The sequence below is a fragment of the Echinococcus granulosus genome, assembly GCF_000524195.1.
Source record: "Echinococcus granulosus chromosome Unknown EG_S00012, whole genome shotgun sequence".
Taxonomy (NCBI): Eukaryota; Metazoa; Platyhelminthes; class Cestoda; order Cyclophyllidea; family Taeniidae; genus Echinococcus; species Echinococcus granulosus.
The window spans coordinates 1319110-1338458 of record NW_020170392.1 but is presented as its reverse complement, the minus strand read 5'-3'; the positions used below and the strand labels follow the sequence as shown (position 1 = coordinate 1338458).

Here is a 19349-nt window from a genome sequence, read left to right as displayed (position 1 = left end):
ATTTTCACGATATGTGCGATATTTGGGGCCGACGTAGCCTAGATCAGTCAGCCTAGGCGAAATCAAATCTCGACAATTAGGTTTTGCCCTTGAACCTTACATGCTGTTAGTGAGTTTTTAGGAAACCCTCAAACCTCTTGTTTTAATGAATAAAAGTTTAAGGACGGTCCACGCACCCTTGGAGTCATGTATCTGGTACATTTGAAATAAATGGCATCCTGGAATTTAAATGAAGCGGAAAATGAAAACGAATTGGCTGGGAAGGGTTAGAATGAAGAAGTATGAAATCTACCGCGTCTAGCGTCAAACTTGGGCCATTACAACGGCAACTCATTTTCAAATTCCTTGTACAATGACAAAATAGCAAACAGTGATGCTGGGATTGTTACGTCAAATAAGAAGACTAGATTGCGTCCTATTTTTATTAAAGGTTGATAGGACGCGTTGTTTCTCCACTAGCCCAAATTAAAAGCAGAAGACCATTTTGTCTCACTTGAATTAATTATGACAGACATGATACTATGCATAGATAAGGGACTCTATTGTTTGTGTTTCCTAATCAAATTGCAGGAGGTAAAACCCACTGCTGTCTAAAAACAACTCCTTCCTGCTATCTTTAAAAAGTGTAATAAAGCATGGTGACCTAAAAGCTAAGCATCAGAAGGACTAAGTGATGCCGCTGCAGAACAGCGGTATTGGCGCCATTGCCATTTTTATAAGAATCGCTGGCAAAGACCCAAACACGTACAAAAGTGCAGCCTATTATTGACCGATGATAAAGGTATGGTGTTTACACGCTCAACGTAGTGACGTATATACACGCCTCAAGGTCACTCCCACGATCCACTGCAGTGATGTCAGCGGAGCCACGCCGGTCCATTTGACTTACACACACACCCGCGAACACGGGGAAGGTCTGCTCGGCCCATCAAATTGCACTAAAACGAGCGCCACTACGTCAATTTGCCTCTTTATGCGCCAAGGTCACTCTTTAATGCGGTGGTAGCCAATCGCAATGCGACTTGGCAAAGGTGCAACTTGGCTTGATCGCGGAGTGGCTAATTTGGAGGTCGCGCAGGAGAAGCGTCACTTGGTCGAAAAGTGTAAAAGATGTTTATCTTCAAGGCTTATATAAAAGCTGCTTTTGCTTTTTCCCAAATAAAACACTTCCGCTGAATACATTTTGATGCTCTGTTTCATGACTCGTTATCCGCTATTGATTGGTTGAAGTGTTTCGCACACCACATATATGCGATAACCTTGACAATGCATTTGCATAAATTAGCCATTCGGTGACTAAGAAGAGACGATAAATCAAACCCAAGTGGTGTGTGTGTGGGTGTGAGTCCGGATGGTACAACTTAACAAAGCGCGGTGCATCCGTGTCGGCGATACTCACACTCCTTTGCACTCTGTAACCTCAATCCTTATCGATTGCGGATGGCGGTTGACGTACTCACCCTGGCCAGGCCAAGCAGCGCCATCGCTCCATCTCAATCAATGCGATTACACCTGCTAATGGAGTTTGTCGACTGGGACAATAGTTACTACGATGAATATAGCAGCAGTGTTAATCACAGAGAATGGTGCATACCCTTTAGCGAAAACATTTTGGCTAGCCATTCGTTTGCCTTAATGAGCTGAGTCGATGTGGTAGGCTGCGCGATATCTGTATATCTGCTAGCATACAAATTTCCATATTTAGATGCGAATATTTTGTACACATAGGAATGTTCGGGACGAAAATTTTAGGTGTTAACTAGATTAATTTTTTAGCATGTCGACAGAAAAAATACTTCCATTAGTGCCTAAGGCGAGCAAGCTCGCTATGTGTCTATGTTAGATGAAATGTAAAAATGACAACCAAAAAGCTCTAACTAATTACACTTTTCCATGAAACTCCGAGGCATAGGAAATACATGCCTTAGCTTCATGGTCAGGAAAAGGAAAATAAGCATAGCACCTTTGCTTATTTGTGAACAAATCAGTCCCTTCTTAATATGTTCAAGTGAATTTTTTTTACTTGCTTGTTGTTTATTCTTTTGAAACTATTTGTGCCACTTGCAAAGGTAGTGATTCGACTTCATTGTGGATGTCAAGATATGGGTGGACTTTTAAATGAATTATGGGAAGCTTCTCCACCGCGTGCCATAAATCTGCAGTGCCCTTTTTGATTTACTGAAGAGAGCAATTTTTTTCTCCTTTGATAATGATTATGGTAAGAACAATTTTGAAGATACATCCAGTAATTGTCTGCTAAAGGAGTTTTCGAATTTTGTACAAACTTGTTCTCCTCCAAATTGCAAAATCAGACAGCATAAAGAAGAAGAAGGAATTACCACCTCAATCTGTTGAGGCGGGTGGGGATGCAAGCAACCTGCGGGCTCAATCCCTTCGCAATCGGTCAAAATCTTCCAAAATTTTAGTTTGCTTCATCATGTTTAGTAAAGTCCGCCATGGCATGCGTAAATTAATTAAAACCATAATTTTTGCCACATGAATTGCCGAAATGGTATGATTTTAAATAGGTCAGGAACTCTAGTAATTGAGTGGCGCATTTTGACTTCAAGATCCAGTTAATTAGTTAATTCAACAAGCTCATTTCCTCTATAGATGATCACTAGATCCAAATTACAACAATTTTTTTTTAAAAAACTGCAATGTAAACTTCAGGCTGTGAGCCATCATGACAAAAGGTAATTTCAAATTCTCATCACGCCTTTTGGGTAGTAAATTAATGAGCTTAAATACAATATAAAAGAAATGCATTTATAATGCTCCTTATTAAGCAAATTTTAACCTGTGCTTCGTCAGCACATAAAACTTCTATATTTTAATGACTGATGTAAAATTAATAAGTCTCATCAAGTCGCTCTGGTCAACTCTTGAATGCAGAAATTTATTAGTGGTGGGCGTGGCGCCACGAGACCTACCTAAATACGGAAGGAGGGATAATACTTGGGCAGGATATGCATTGGTCGACGTAGAGAAGGGTTGCGGGGCTAACGACACTGCTTGGAAGCCATTTCACCTGGCGAAAGTACAATCGCGGCGCCTTAAGTGCCCCCGTAATCGAAACGAAGAGTTGAACAAACAACCAAAGCAGTACAGTGGAATTTACCGTGTTCATCTCTATCAGGGCATTCGAATTTGAATTATTCATGAAATTTGACCAATGAAATGTACTGGTGCTTTATGCAACTGGAATAAGCAAGTTGGTGATACTCTTAGGCGGATACTTTATAACTCGTAGCTATAACGAAACTAAAGTTTGCATATAAGTTTCTTTCCATGTAGGTGAGATATTCATTATGGAACAACAAATAAGTGAATTAATTTATTAGATTACAGTACTAGCTAAATTGAGTCTATTATGAAGCAAATAATTTAAAGCATTTATCATAATCGCCGACAACATTAACATTGTATACTTTATTTCAATGAAGTGGCTTTCCTCTAGAGGAGATTCTGTGGTTTTTGCCGTACAATGACTAACTATAGGCCATTTTTTCAAGTTGAGTCACTGATGTTTGCATTTTTTCAAAACTCCTTAATTTGGTCAATAAAACGACAGCAATGGACTTTGGCCTCACGAAACCAAGTTCTTGGATTTTTGGCAGTGGCAGCGTCCTAATGCGCGCGTGGTTCAAGTAGGATCCCAGGCGGTTTCAATCAAAAGTAATGGCCAGCAGTTATTTAAACTCATTATCATTAACCAAAACAATGTGGTGATTATTCCACCTTCTTGGAAATATTTTTCATTTTCTAACTTTTGCAAAAGAAGGGGTTGGTAAGGCTATAAACGGACACGTTGGTCGACTAGATTATAAACCTGTGTTTCCTGCATCGCAGTTAATCTCTATCTGCCTATTTACCCTTTAGACCTTCTTCGAATGTAGAATCGATGAGCACTGGCGTGATTTCAATGTGAGGTTCATAGCCAATCAGTCACGAGCAATTTATCGACCAGTCACGCATGTAGGCACGCACGCACACACGCACGCGCGCATACGTCTTATTTACAAGGCCAGATTAGCGTCTGTCAAAGGCATGTTATGACTGAATAAATGAGTAAATCTCTAGGTAGTGGCAAAAACAAATTAGCTAGGCCAAGTTCCTCAGGTAACTGAAAACCCACTTTCAGTCGGAGATCGCGAGAGTGGACGTTTCCTCGACATTTTTGTAGGCAAGTAGGTGCGCACGTGCGCGAGAGGGAGAGCATGAAGTCAACCGAGGTAAATTTGTAGCGTCGCAACAATTAGTAGCTCGGCTGCTAACCGGACAGACAGACATAACAAAGACAGGCACTTGGGTGTCTAGACATGACCGATGATGTCTCCTTTGGAATTAAGTTGCCTACACGCGCGGGCTTCGTCGTCATTTCGTGTGGAAAAACAAATTGCCATTCTTTTAGCGGTAACCATGGTACTACACTTCAATCTTATGATGTTCATGTATGGTTGAACCGTGAAAGTTACCTTTTTAATGTCACTTTTAGTGATATCTCGGTCACGAAAAGATGAACGAGTGTATTAAGCACAAGTACAAGAATATTACGCCGATTTCTAAATTCCATTGGGCAATTGATATGCCCTCCATAAGGTGCATGTAATAAATTTCCTCATCTTAACTAGAAGGTATTAAGAGAGCTTTGGTAGTTTTTTTCCACTCACGGACTAACTGATTAGACCTTGATCCTCAAGCAGAATGGGGTCATTCGTCTTTGATGAGTTCAAGGTCAAAATCGGACAAATAAGGTTTCTGTGTGCGAGTTGGCCAAGTTTATTCCCAATGGATACCATATTTATTAAAACAGCCAGAGTGAAAATTACATTAGGTTAGAAGCTAGAATCATTCAGGATTTGCCTGAACTGCGCTACACCGGAAATGCCAGACATAAATCCAGAAAAACGTTACAGCCAGTTGTAAATCTTTTCATAATTGGGAACGATACTGCCATTCAAAATCTAGCCATAGGTAGTTGTAAGTGGTTTGGGATTTTAAAAAATAAATATTAGAGTCATGAGAAACGGATAATGCAAGGGAGACAGCTCCCTTGGCATTATTGCAAGGTAATCGAGACATACTCCAATCTTTTTTCTAGGGAGAATCAATTTTCTAGCCTATGTAGTTAGTTAGTGGATGCAGCGTTGGAAATGCTGAGGATTATCAACTAATGCCTAGTTATCAGTTAAAGACGCTGATTTTTTCTTTAAAAGGCAAGCCTTTTATTGAGCAAACTCTTTAAACTCATTTTTCTATGCCTTACATTGCCTATGATTTTGGACGTATTTGATTTCGAAATGTCAAAAACGTCAAACATGGAAATCTAAGCAACTGCACAATCTATGGAGCGACCTTGGTAGCGTAGTCAGGCATTCCTGCAAAGTGGATGCGCACACGACCTTCGATGGTGGATGACATAAATTTGCCTCAATGTTTCGTGACTCACACAAGATAAATCACGTATCTCTACGTGAGAAAATGGCCGAATTCAGACAAAGAAACATTTATGTTCTGCAGTGGGTCGCTTCCTGTGCAGATGCATAATCGTTTTAAGCTTACCCCTAAGCACCGACGTTTGACGTCACGAATTTAATAGCCGAATTGTCCGGCTGTCTTCAAACTTCACAGAGTTTATTCAGGCAATATCATAATATTGGACAGATGAAGGCCAATTGGCATTAATAACTATTTGGAGTATACATAATCTAGATTTATCAAGCCTTTTGTTATTCACAAAATGGAACTGCTTTCTGAAACCCATTTGTGTGGAAATGTGTGTTAAATCAGATCAGCTTTGAACCCAAAGAATGTTTTTAGGTGTATTGAAGTAATGGTTTGCGAACATTTTTTTATCACACTCTTAGCTTCAATAGATTCTCAACGCAAAGCAAATTAATTTTTTCCCAGAGATGTAAATATTTTTGCAAATCCTGATATTTAAAAGGACTTCTAAGTTCCGTTGAAATATACAGAGACTTATAGGTATTTACATAACTTGACATTCGCCCTAAATTATGCCGGACAGTAAACGGAACTTTCCTTTTCTCGATGTTTTCTGAGCCTGTTTGTCCGCCTGCCTGTGTACCTTTAAGCACTTCCCAAGCGTTGTCATTCATGCATTCGCACTGCCATGTCAAGGCCACATGCCTATTGGCTGGAATACGCAGAGTTACCTCGAATGTTGGCCTACCCCAACCAATGACTCCGACAACCTTCAGTTAAGTTCTTTCTTTTTTACTTTTTCGATTACAACGATAGGCGAGGTATTAAGTGAAGCGGAGAAAGGCGATCTTTTTGCTTTCTCTTTTCTCTCCTCTCTTGGCCGCCCAAAATAAGTCAGACGCAGCATTCATCTCAGTATCTTGGATTCCGCATCCTCGTTAAATATGCATTTCAAAAAACAAGGGTTTCAAAAAACTTGTTTATTAGGGAGACAAAAAAGTGTGATACGTAACTCTGGCAGTACCTGGGAAAATTCACCACTCACGAAGTCTGCTGTCGACAGACAAAATAGTTTTCCGATAGCCGGAAAACAAGCGCATTTTAACAGCCCAACCTTCCTATAGTTGGGAAAAATAGATTTGTTACTGCATACAAGCATGGCCTAGAAAATATTCTGTCCCCTTTCAGCTAACCAATTAAAGCTGGCTGGATATCAAGGGTTTCATAGGATTACGACTCAATCCGCTTTGATCTCCCGTTAACATTAAGAAATCCTATTCTTAGTAACATTCGTCGGTGATTTGCGTGATTTTATAGGTTAACTGTAAGTCACCACGACCGAACTATAGTTAGACGAAACAAAAGGTATAAATTTTGGCCTACCACTCATTTTTGCAATTATTGAATGCTACTGGAGTCTCTGAAGTTCTTAATGCTGCCCACGGTCTTCCGTAATTCCTTATCCAAGTATTGTGTATACATTAACTAGTAATGGTTCCTCCTTAATAATTCAAATTTTGGCAGTGCAAATTGACTGGAATTTTAATTTAACCAAATTGTTATAATCCAAAACTGGTTGAGGGCGTTGAAGAATGCATCACAGTGGCCGACTCCCAGACACATATTGAATTTTGAAGCTGTTAAAACAATTTCATCGCAAAATTCTGCTCAGGTAAGATATTTCTACCCCTGAAAATTAAATCTGCTGTAAAAATTTACATTGCATAAAAGTATTCAGAGGTGGAAGTAGTAATTGGTTTGTGTTTGGGACGTTTGCTCTAGCCAATACGGAACTCGTACGTGAATACAGGGTCTGGCCACGTAAAACTATCATACAATTAGGTAAAAACTTTTCAATTTTAATAAAAAGGTGGTTTTGTGCATGTTACTTTTTTCATAAGCTCTTGCCTCAAGAGATAGAAGAATCTTTTTGATGAAATGGATGTGTCCATTTCAATGAGTGAATGTATAGATAAATAGCCTTTTTAACGGGGAAAGAGAGTACAATCAAGGGAGCATAAATACACCCATTTGCTTTATTTTTTTAAAAATTTTTACTGATCAAGGCAAAGTCAAGACATAACTAAATGCTCGTAATGGTCATTTTTACCTTTCAAAATGTAAGAATAAAATGCGTTTGCGGTTTTGTTCACTCTTTTTGAAATCACTTTGACTTTACAAAAGTGAGACATTCCGGAAAACATGCCACACCTTGGCTTAAAAGCATTTTCACCTTGCACTTGTTATTCAACAAAATGCTTCTTTTAAAAATTTTATGTCAACTTCGTACGCTCATATTGTGCATAGGACTTCACGAAATTTGGATCATCACCTAACAAATAGTATAGGTGGCGAAAAAATCATTTAAATACTGTCATTTGCACATTTAATTTATTTAAAGGTCATTTTAAGCTAAGAGCAGAGTTATACACAGATTTTACGAAATCAGATATGGAGAGGCGATCATGCACAATGCTTTGATTACTTGTTTAACTCATCGTTTTGGTTTTGCGGGCATTTAAGGACCCGCCTTCATGGCCGTGCCAGTAGTCTCCAAGTCCTTTTGTTCGTCGGCAATACACATTCTGCCACAGTATTGTGTCTTCAGGGTGGTCTCGTGGCGCTACATGTGGTCGTAAAAACAGCAATTTCAAATAATTGAAATGGTTTTAAATTTGTTGGTGATGCTTAAGCTAATTCCGATTTTCGCTAAGTCTTTAGAAGAAAATCACATGTTTACTAACAGTGAACGGGTGTTTCCGAAGCTTGTGGCGGAAGAAAGTGATGGAGGATTTAACGAAAGCACGATTTGTAGCATAACTCCCTTCCTATAGATTTCAGGTTGATTAAAACGCGTTCGTCTTAAATTCCTGCTTAAGCGTAATATTTCTACTGACAGAAGTAGGCAATAGGATCCGCCATATTGCAGTACATATGCAAAGATTTTTTTTTCTAGTTGACTTAAGCGAGTAAATCTACATTGAATCTAGGTATTCCAATCAACTCCAATTTACAGAAAATGCGAAATTTGCTTTTCTTGATTAACATAGTTGTTGGCTGAAGTCATCCACAGGTTCGTCGATTTCGGGCAATAATGTCTATTATTTTTATTAAGAAATGGGAACAAATCAGCAGAGTAAAATGCAGGATTTTGTTTGTTAGTTGCCGTCTCCAATCTTCAGTAGTAAAATTTACTCAGCATTCACTGGAATTGATTGGTTTAGATGCATTTTCTGTCGCTTTCAAAAGGCAACCACACCTCTCATTAAAGACCTTGGCTATCTTCAACGCCCGAAATAAATGAATACAGCCGATTTGAGGCCAGTTTGTTGCGACGCAACAGAACTCTGAGGCTTTTTGGCGAGAAACCGCCACCTAAAATGGCCGATTTTAGAGTCGCGAAAGGGAAGGAGCAGTGGAAAAATAGATGTTAGACGCTATGCCTACGTAATGTCTCAGAGGCCGCGGGTGTGCGTGTGGAATCCTTTGATGTTGACTGCGCTGGCGTGATGCGGCTTTTTGAACGATTGACACACACACACACACACGCAAAAAATGAACAATAAGGTGGCGGTGGTAGTAATTTATTCCTTGCTTCACTTACGCGTCTGAATGAGCTCAAGTTGAGAAAGATGGGTTTTAGCAAAGCGTGGGCGGGTCAGAATCGAGTTATGCCCATGAGTGTTAAATTCAGTGTCAAATTTCTCTTCTTATCATTATGTAAGGAATACTGAGTATCCAGAGGGACTCTTATGAATTAAACCATATGTTTCAGAAATGAAAACACCTTCCAAAATTTTTTTTGAAAAATAACTTCGAATAACTTTCCATAGGAGTAAAGGGACTCGATTGATTTGAGATTTATGACCAGGAGCATATGAGAACTTCTTTTATTGCAACAATATATAGCCTTGATCAACCTTCAAAGCCTAAATATTTAAGCATAAATGGCTACTAGACATTATAAAGGTAAGTTTCTCTTCAAAATAACTGTGTGATTGTCAAAATACCGCCACTAGACACAAGTGACATTCGTTAGATGTAGCAAACATGATTTTCGACGAGGATTTATTGAATATATGATGATGAGATTGCTTCCTAAGTCAACCTATTATTTGGTTAAAATAAATCTAAATTACAAATTTACCGTAACACCTGAGTGCCAAAATTTAGTTGACGAATACTGAACTCACCATCAGCCGAGAAGGATTCAGAATCCTATTTGGTAAAACACATCCCTCGATGGCAAAACTATTGTTTATTTAGCGCCATGAGATCTCCTTAAAGGCGAAAGAAGAAATAAAACTTGGGAAAAATGTTTTTTGCCGACGTACAGGAGGGCTTTGGGGCTGCTGGCATAGCCCAGAGGCTAAGCCGCCTGGTGGAGGTACAATAATGAAGCCCCTAAGTAGCCTCTTTGCCAAAACCGAAAAAAAAGGTAAAAACAGCGTATTACATCTAGTAATAATTCACGCCTTCACTTATCACCAACATACTACCCAGGATTTCGTCCTGCCAGAAAGTCGTCTTTTAGAAAAAAGATCGCCGACGACCAAAGCATAATTATGTCATTTTGTAGACGTGTAATTCCTGGTTTTTGGGGATAACAGCACACAATACTTTAAATTATATCGCAAAAAACCTTAGCAACTTGCAGAGATTTAGTTTACACATTTGAGTAAAAAGTGTGTTTTTTGTACTTTTCGAATTAGCTATTTTATTATTCCATTGATAGAATGGATAGATTCTTCGGGTGGTCAACGTTGGCCAGTGTTGGCGTGCCAGCGCCGTGATGGAAGGAGGAGTAAACAGTACCTTTTTTCCAATTAAGCTGCGCAGGCACGCATTTGTCTCTCATTTGGTTTCACTGTGTGGTGTGATACACCAGTGAAACGTCATAAATACCGCAGTCCTATGATGTAAATTGTCTAGATGAATGCCCATTTTGAAGTAAACCACGTCACGTTGAACTGGACACTGTGTGAAATCACTGCGAACTACCACACCTAAACCCTAGGTTAGTTCGTCGTGCATACCGTAATTTTTCGCCATTTACCGTCGCCTGGGCAGTCATGTCGCCTTAAAAAGTTGTTCTGAATGTCCAAACAAGATTAATACATTTATGATTCAAATTAAACAAACAACCAATACTTGTTTAGATTTCCACCAAATTTAATAGCAGCACAAATCTTATAATCCTATGAATGATATGTGAATAAATTTGAAATGGTAAAGCAGTACATCTGGGTCCTACTGGATATTCTAGAAACCAGTAGATCGTAGATTGTTGACAAATTTCCTAGTGCTTAAATTACCACAGGACTTTTGTCAAAGTTATACAATTTAAAACGGACTATGTGGTGCAAGTCATTATCTTTGAGAGATGTCGTTGAGAGGCATATTTCTCAAACTAAATTGATCGGTAGAACTTCAGTTGACTGACTCACGATGGCGCGTGATAATCCAATCATGGGATGATTATTCTGAAAGCAGTGTTTACCTTATGACGTTGTTTAGATGAATAACGAGTGAATCTCATGAAAGTGGGTCTATGGCAATTTTTATCATGACTGAAACTTATCACGACAACTTCAATATCAACGCCTAATTTCAACAGTAGTAACTACGGTACCAAAAAATGTGACCAACACATATTAACTATTAGTTGGGTGCCTCCTTGTGAACAAAATTATTCCAACGGTGGATTATGAAAAAATTCGTTGAAAAATCGAATCACTAGCAACTGATGAAACCAAACTACCCGAAGTGTAACAGTTTTCTGATGTGCCTTAAAGAATTCACATTCTCCTTTGTGATTTATGGTTGATTTTTTTTCAAATCCAGCGTGTTTCATTAATCAAATCACATTTACAATCACTTTTTGGAAAAGTGACCCTTTTGCGAGGCAACTACACTATCACCCAGCATGGAAAATCATACCTTTTCAACATTCTCCATGAAGCTGCAGATTGCTAGCTAAATGTTTATTCTAGAAACATTAATTTGTTCAAAGACAAGCAAAAAAACTGAATGGCCTGTCAAACGAAAATGTGGTCATTTCAGTACTGCCAGCCTCCCACATCCCCATCCATCGCGGACGTCGAGTAATTTTAGCAAGCCTAAAACAGTGCACAAATTCCAAATTCCTGTGTTTTAGTGACTACTTAAAATGCACTTTTTGTTGAAAATCAGTAATATAAAAAAAAACTATGCACGTTGTGACAAAAAAAGTTATAAACGTAATCTCCCAAGTACATGGAGGAGGAAGTGCAGCCTGACACCAAACCCACTTTGGAGTACGAAAAGAAAGAAAATGTTTACCCCGCCATCTTATCTCAAGGTCAAACGATCCACGCGTCTCTCTCTCTCTCCATCCACTTGGGACATCTCCGAACAAACGAACGAACGAAGGAAGGAACGAAGGAACGACCGAGCATGCGTGTGTGCATGTGCGTGCATGCTGGGGCATTTTTTGACGCAAACATAAAAACGAACTGCTGCGCACGCCATGAGATATGACTCAACACAATTCCAGGCACACGCACACACACAGAATGGCTGTGTTGCGCCCACGTCACGTCTGAAACCCTCTAGCCCTAGTAGTACCAACTCTTGAATTCGGACCCATGCCTCGGTTTATGCTGTGGTCCTAGTGAACTTACTTCACTCATGGGTACCTGAAATGGAACAACTCTAGGCCCAACGTGTCAGGAGACATGATATGCCTCCTCAGTAATTGCTTAAGTAGAGGCGCCCTTTATTATGGATAAATTAAGTGGCTCTGCAGTCGTAGACAAAGGTAAAATAATTGTTATCGCGTTTAGGAATTTAACTAAAATATTATCCCGTTTGAGCTTAAGCAATCCCATGTCTGCTGTGGACCGGTACATATTTTTCGCGTTATTCTATGATTTTCAGTAAACAAGTACTAACTTGTAATCAATGTGATATAAAATCAGCAGAATCCTCTAACAAACGGAAAGTACGAAATGTGAAAAATGTCCTCATATAAAAAACTTTGTAACACAAAAAAAGTGGGTGGATAGTTTAGAACTTAGATAAAAAGCCCGTTTTTATATATTTGTACAAACTGTCAGTAGTTTTGCGAAAAAAGAATCGGACACATCTAATGCTGAGACTCTGTCAAACGCTGAGGTAAGTCAAAGTAAATTATGCCACAGTTACAATAATTTTGTCTGTTGTTATCACAGAGACCTCGGTGAAGTATCAAACCTTTAAAAGACAATTTTATTTCAACCGCACTTTTAATTGCCCAATTATAACGGCTTCGAAAACATGGTCAAACCACAAACATGGCGACCTACATTTTATTCCACTGTAAAGCAATTGTTTGCTGGGTAGACAATAAAATGCCTTACCCGACAATGCACGAGCATGCTCTTAACAGCCTCCCTCATGTATGGTGAGGATGAAACAGCCACCTACCACTGGTTGGGATTCGAAAGAAAACTTAGTTTGTTTGCCTCACCTCCCCCACTTCCCCCCCCCCTCCTACACCGGCTTTCCAAGGGCAGTGACTCAAAATAGTCCAGTGCTTTCACAGGTGGGGATCAATAATTCCTAGGTGCGCATCGCCTGCAAGTTTCTTTGTGCATCAATCGATCGGGTGGTAATCGATTCTCCCGCAAGCGTTTGACTAAACCACCCCAAACTGTAGGAAGTCAGGCTCACCTTTACTTCCCACCTTTGATTGAAGCACATAAAAATGAAGTGAAATCCCACTCAATGAAGATTGCAACGTCAATTTTGTGATAAGATATAGACCCAGAAGTGCAAGTAAGCGGTCTAGAATAAAAAACGGCCACTAAAAAGACAACAAATTACACTACATAGTCACATTTATGCAAGAGCTGGAATCGATGACATTTGGCAGGTAGAAGCTATGGAACCATACAGAATTACATGGCAGCGATGCAAATCGTGTCGAAGTGGGTAGGAGCCCTACTTGTTTATAAATATGCCTCTGCTCCTCTCCGCTCCTGTGTGCTGTTGCGTGTGTTCATTTCCGTCATTCATTCTTTTTTTCACGCCTTTCAAATTAAAAAGGCTGTAGATTTAAACACAGACTACGCACGCGCATAGAAGCATAAAGTCAAACAGGTCATTGAAATCAGTAAGCTTCCTGAAAGGGTTTGACATTAGCTTCTTCACTGCAGCATTGCTTGAACTTTCTTCTCACAATGAATATTTTTACGGGATATCGCGCAGTTTGTTGATGTGGGTACACACGTTCTGTTGTGATGGCAAACAGTGAAGAAAGACAAGCGGCATCGGATTTGCCGTAACAGTGTGCGTCACGAATGCTTTTGTCTGCGTAAGCAATGTAGTTTTGAAAATTACTTTTTCCTGCATGCATTGGCTTTGCTAATGACCAGCCCCTAATCTCTTCTGTTGCATGGATACGATTTTCGTGTGTTGAGTTGAGTGCCAAGCGTGTACGCAAGCATTTCCCTTGTGACAGTAACAACCATGGTCTCTGTCAAACCACCTGCTATGATTAGAATTGCGGTAAGTTTTTGCATAAAAAGCCTACTAGTTTTCCTGGTCTAACCTTAACATAATTTGGATTAGTTATTTTATACAAACTCGCGAATTAAAAACGCTATTTATCGCAACAATTCAAGTAAATTGTAAAGCACAAGATTGTAACTCTCAATGATATCGGGTGAGTAAATGCAGTATGGGATGTCATGACTGACACAATCCTTGAAATTGGTTTAAAACCACACTAACTTCGTACCTTAGAGGTTATATCTAAAACTGTCGGCCACGCAGCTTGGGCGAAACTCATCAATCGATCGGAAAGAGTACAAATAAGCATTGTAAATGTAAAATAAACACAAGATCTTAAAATATCAGCCACCTGAATTCGGATCGGCTGGCATATTTGACCGATTGGAACAGAATACTAACATACGGTCATGCAGTCACACAATGAAAAACCTTTGATATTCGTATCGTCGAAATTACTAGAGGCCCTCAATCTCGTAACACCCATTTAAGCCGCATTTAGGTAAGCATCTCCATATGCTCCTAAACTAAGCTGCTCTCGTGCTTGTATGACAAGTATTTGTCAGCAAAAAAATTAAGTCGATTACACCTAGTTAACATCACATCGGTTTGTATGTGTAAATTTCCATGACGAAGTAGTCGAAATGTCAATTTTGTAAAAGCAGTAGCTTTAAAGAATAAACAGATTCTAATGCCAACGCATAAATGAGCATGGCACAAGTGGAGGTGAGAAGTAATTGTATCTGAAAATACTGAGCTCATCAGCATTCCCAAGATGCAAAATGCTTAATTCATTAGTTTAGAATAAGAGGCTGCGAGTAAAAGATTCTGGCTAAAAGCTTCGCCTAAGAACGTTTCGCATTGAAGGAAAAAATTGCTAAAAATCTGTAGATAATTCGCCTGAATACTAACATTTTGAGCAAAAATCCTTTTGTTTATTCTGATGCAAATTTTGGTGATTGAACGTCTGACGACTAAGATTGGCTCTGCTTCAATAAATCGATAATTTGGTGATCACATTTCGCAGAATAACCATGGCAAACAGACTTTGAATCAACTGACTTATCGATCAGCTTGCACTCAACTTACCGAGCTTGGATGACTTCAGTCAAGTACAGTAAAACGATATGAAAGTAGTTTAATAAAATCACAACATATACAAAACCGAGATTTCCTTTAAGTTTTTTTCGTTTTTTTACTAAATAGCGTCTCACGCATTTAAAATTAGTAAATAATGTGCAGACATTGAAATCGACTCTCCGATTTTACCTCTTGAATCTCCTTAGAGGGTTTATACCGGCAACGGTGCCTTGAAATGACAAGCACAGGTTAGCGGCAAAATCAATAAAGCGATAGCTGCTGGGCTGGCTTCCCTTCCTCAAGTCCTGGCCGTAGTTTTTTAGCTGTTTCGGTGACGCCAAAGAGGCGGGAACTAATTCAGCGAAATTTTTAAAATGACCTAAACTTACATCTAACAATATTGTCTCATCTTCGATGGAAACTGCAATTTCCAGATAAAATCGTCTTTTTGTAAATACATCATTTCTAGAATCCACATACCTGACAGTTTAACTTATGTTGCAATTTTAACTTGGAGACAAGAGTTCCACTTTTTAAATAACTTCCAGCACGTTAAGCTTACAATCTTGTTGCTAAGCCGAACCGTAAAAGGTGAATTTACTTTAGTGTAAACCATTTTGTAGCAAGAACCCAAAAGTCAGTCGTCTAATTTATTCTACTAAACGTCTTGCACCTTTGAGCCATCAAAACGTGGCCTATTTATTCTAGCCCATAAATCCACTCAAAAGCAGCCGAAGCAGCAACCCAAAATCAGAAGAAGCTGTTCAATTAAACCCTTTGGAGACAAGGTTATTAGGAAATCCGCTCCAATGACAAAGGCGTGTGCGAGCACATATGCGATCAGAGAAAGTAAGAAGCGACGAAAAATTGGTACATGCACAACAGCGCCATTATTTTGAGCAATTTGTGCTCAACTCTCCAACCGACTAGGGTGTAGATACATTTTGGTACACCAGCTCGATGACGCAACCAAACAGAGGAGGCAAAACGAGAGAGGCAACACGCAAACACTGGTGGTGATTCATGAGTTTACGTGGGCTCGCATGCTTGCAGCTGTGGGGTTGACACTTGCGATAAGACCTGACGTCAGACGAAAGCACTTTACCGGCGTTCAAAAGTAGAGGCATAGAATATTAATGTACCATGGAGTACCTATTACCAAACGCTCACACCGATTGGTTGTGTTTTGATCCTATCTCAGTTCAAAAAAACAATGTATTTTGTGGGCCGGTAAAGGCACATTTCATTTGATTTCCATTAATTCACAAAGGATGGCTTGATATGAGGCATACGGTGACTGAACAACAACAAAAGCACCATGTCCAGAAAATCACAACCATCTGCACTTAAACAAAGCCCAAAGAATGAAAACTAGTTTATCCCTTTTAGAAGTATCTTGTATTAGGTCCAGAGGCGACTTTCACGAAGACTCGAAGGTCTGTAAAACAGCTAAGATGGTAAATTTTGAGTCCTGTAATGCTGCAAATAAAATCTGCCTTGTTTCTTTGACTTAATTCTGCCAAAAGATGTGGATTTTGGTTGGATTCACGTACGACCTTCAAAGCCAAAAAGACTTTTGGCCGTTGCGTTTTTGACCATCTAAGGAACGAATTCCACCGACTGAGTCACCCCTTCAGCCTAAAGAAAAAATTAAATCTGAAGGGCTTTCCACGTACTTTCAGCAACAGATTGGGCTTTCTAAGAGGGACAGAAGTGAGTAGTTGCAAGTCCATCCACTAGGCAATCAAATGGAACTTACCTATGATCACCTCATGAGGAACGAAGGCGAATTTGGTTCCCCTATAAAAAGGAAAGGAGAACAACCTTCAAGAGATGCTTCCAGAATTGCATCGGAGGTGAGCATATCGACGCCGCAAGACAAGAGTGACCCCGATTTCTGCAGTGGCAAGAAAACTCTAGGCAAACAGAGTGAAGTACATGAGAGTTCCCTTTTAAGTACTAGCGCCCTTAAGAGCACAAAAGGATGACATATCGGGGTGGATCACAGGACTATTAACAAAATCCTATCAATGAGCTACAATAAAAACAATCATTCAGTCGGGACCGGACAATTTAGTAAATATTATCGTGGTTAAAATCTCGAAGAAAAGTAAGCCCTGAAACCAAACACCGCCAAGCAACACCAACCGTGGGCATTACAGTGAGCATGAAGCAAGATTTTCCTAAAGCAAAAGCGAAAAGAAAATGCACACAGATCTTATTGCTAGAATTGCCATCTTCTATTTGATAGTCAAAACAATCTAGTAGCCATTACACCCATGGGACCAGTAACGAAAATGTTGGAGTAGAAACATACCGCGTATCGCCTTTACTTTTGTCCACAGATCGATAGAGGACGTGATTGCTCTGGAAAGATGCTACTCCCATGAAACTTAATAACACTGAAAATACTGATACCGAAATGAAAACTTGGCCAGGAAAACAATCCCAACCTGTAAGGAACGGGCGTACAGGAGGCATAAACATACAAAAGCAAAGAATAAAATACTAATTGACGTTTAGCACAACCTCATAACCCGGGACATTAGAGTTGCCACGTGAGAAATGTGGATTCGCAAAATCCGGACAACTCTAGGGTCTCAGGGACATGGAGGAATTGCTAGTATCATCACTGTCAAGATGCCGAAAAACGATGTGGGATTCACCGAGGAGCGCCTACCTTTGGATACGCAGACAAAGAGAAGGGACAGAGAGCAAAAACCACCCTCTACGATAGTCCACCAAGGCCACCCCACCCATAAAGGGAGGGGAGGAGAAATAGAGAAACGACCCCGTTCCGGCGAACCCAAGCCAAGGAAGAGAAACGCTCCGCACACCGAAGGCGCCGCTCGTGTTGTGCACTTCGAGGCGCGCGCGTCGCTCATCAGTCAGCTGACATGAGCCAATGAGTGTGCGATTTGCTACTGCAGACACAAACTATTGGCGGTTGCTATGACACACGATTGCGAGTGGACGCTGTGAGTCAGCCAATCGCGTATCAACTAATGGATCCGATACCTCGTAAAGTTTGTGATCTTTTAAATTCTCAACCTCAATCACAGATTATGAAATGATTACATGTGGCAGTTAAATTTCTTACGAAGAAATGCATGGAATCTATTTTGTGTTAATGTGTTGTTCAATGAAAGGTCGATTCGTAAAAATTGAATTGTATAGCAAAATGTGGGCGTTTTTTCTAGTGTGATGTGTACTATGATCAGGATTTCGTCACAGATGATATACGAAGGGTGCCGAGATGGTCTTTGTATTGCGCACTTTAATAGATTTGAGGCTCTTCATTGCAGGGCCAAAGTGCATGAACCGTAAAACGCAACATTGTGACCTTTTTATCTTCGGTATGTCAAAATTGGGCCAAATTGGAGTGATATAATATGGCTGTGTGTTCATTAAATTTAGCAATTATGGGGTGGAGAGCTGTGCTAACTTCTATTTTGTAAAAAATTTCCTTGTCGTGGTATCCACCCGGGATTTGGCGTTTTAAAGCATTCATTGAGATAATTAATTTATTCCGCCGTCAAATTATTGTCTGTTTAAAGTCTAGAGGCATAGATTTAATTATAAATCTTCTTCGTTAAAGGAAAGACATTAATACAAAGCAGGGGGAATTAGGATAAGTTATTTTCCACCCACTTTTTTTATCAGTATCAGATTCTCATCAGTCACTCATTTGAAGGGCCGGTAAAGTGGTCACATTCATTTGCAAAGTTTTTAAATTTACAGGAGAACGCACATGTTAGATCGTTTAGGTTAGTATCTATAATCTAAATTAGTCATTTTCTGATGGCCTTGACAAAATTCTATTCCCAAAACATCAACAAGGATATCATAAGCCTAGAAATATCTATTAAGACTAAGTCTCTAACTACAAATAATCAAATTTATACGTCACAACCCTTAACAGGGTCCCAAGCCCAAGGTTGTTTGCAGAGAAGTTTTTTTTTACATCTACTTCTAGTAATTTCGCATCCGCCTGCCATCAAACTAACATCCTAAAATTTTGATTGACGCCCACTGTAACCTTGAGAACAGTAAGTAAAGTTATTGCTTTTCGAGGCTCTATACATACATATTGTCATGAGAATTTCACGGGAATTTTGATGGCCAGGGTTGAGGAAGATTCTAGGCACTTGCTTTTCTTTTTATGTCTTTCGACAACGATACTACTAGCACTACTACCAGATCAGCCAGCTGACGCTAATGCGCCTACTTTTGTTTAATTAATCCATGCTTCAATTGCGTGCCCTTGTGCGGCGGAGCCAATGGGATGG

General features: G+C 39.6%; 2 protein-coding genes across 2 annotated transcripts; both read right to left on the bottom strand. All coding sequences in view use genetic code 11, as the record gives it.

The window, feature by feature from the left end:
* Positions 1-9164: 9164 nt before the first annotated feature.
* Positions 9165-13825, bottom strand: EGR_02687 (hypothetical protein; the record flags this gene model as incomplete). The annotated part of the gene is made up of 4 exons (XM_024491936.1): positions 9165-9332; positions 10949-11052; positions 13141-13273; positions 13607-13825. The coding sequence occupies 4 exons, from the start codon at positions 13823-13825 to the stop codon at positions 9165-9167; spliced, it is 624 nt and encodes a 207-aa protein (XP_024353751.1).
* Positions 13826-15245: 1420 nt separating this feature from the next.
* EGR_02686 (hypothetical protein) lies at positions 15246-17945 on the bottom strand (the record flags this gene model as incomplete). Its single annotated transcript, XM_024491935.1, has 2 exons — positions 15246-15412; positions 17867-17945. 2 exons carry the CDS (start codon positions 17943-17945, stop codon positions 15246-15248), a joined length of 246 nt encoding a protein of 81 aa, XP_024353750.1.
* Positions 17946-19349: the final 1404 nt, after the last annotated feature.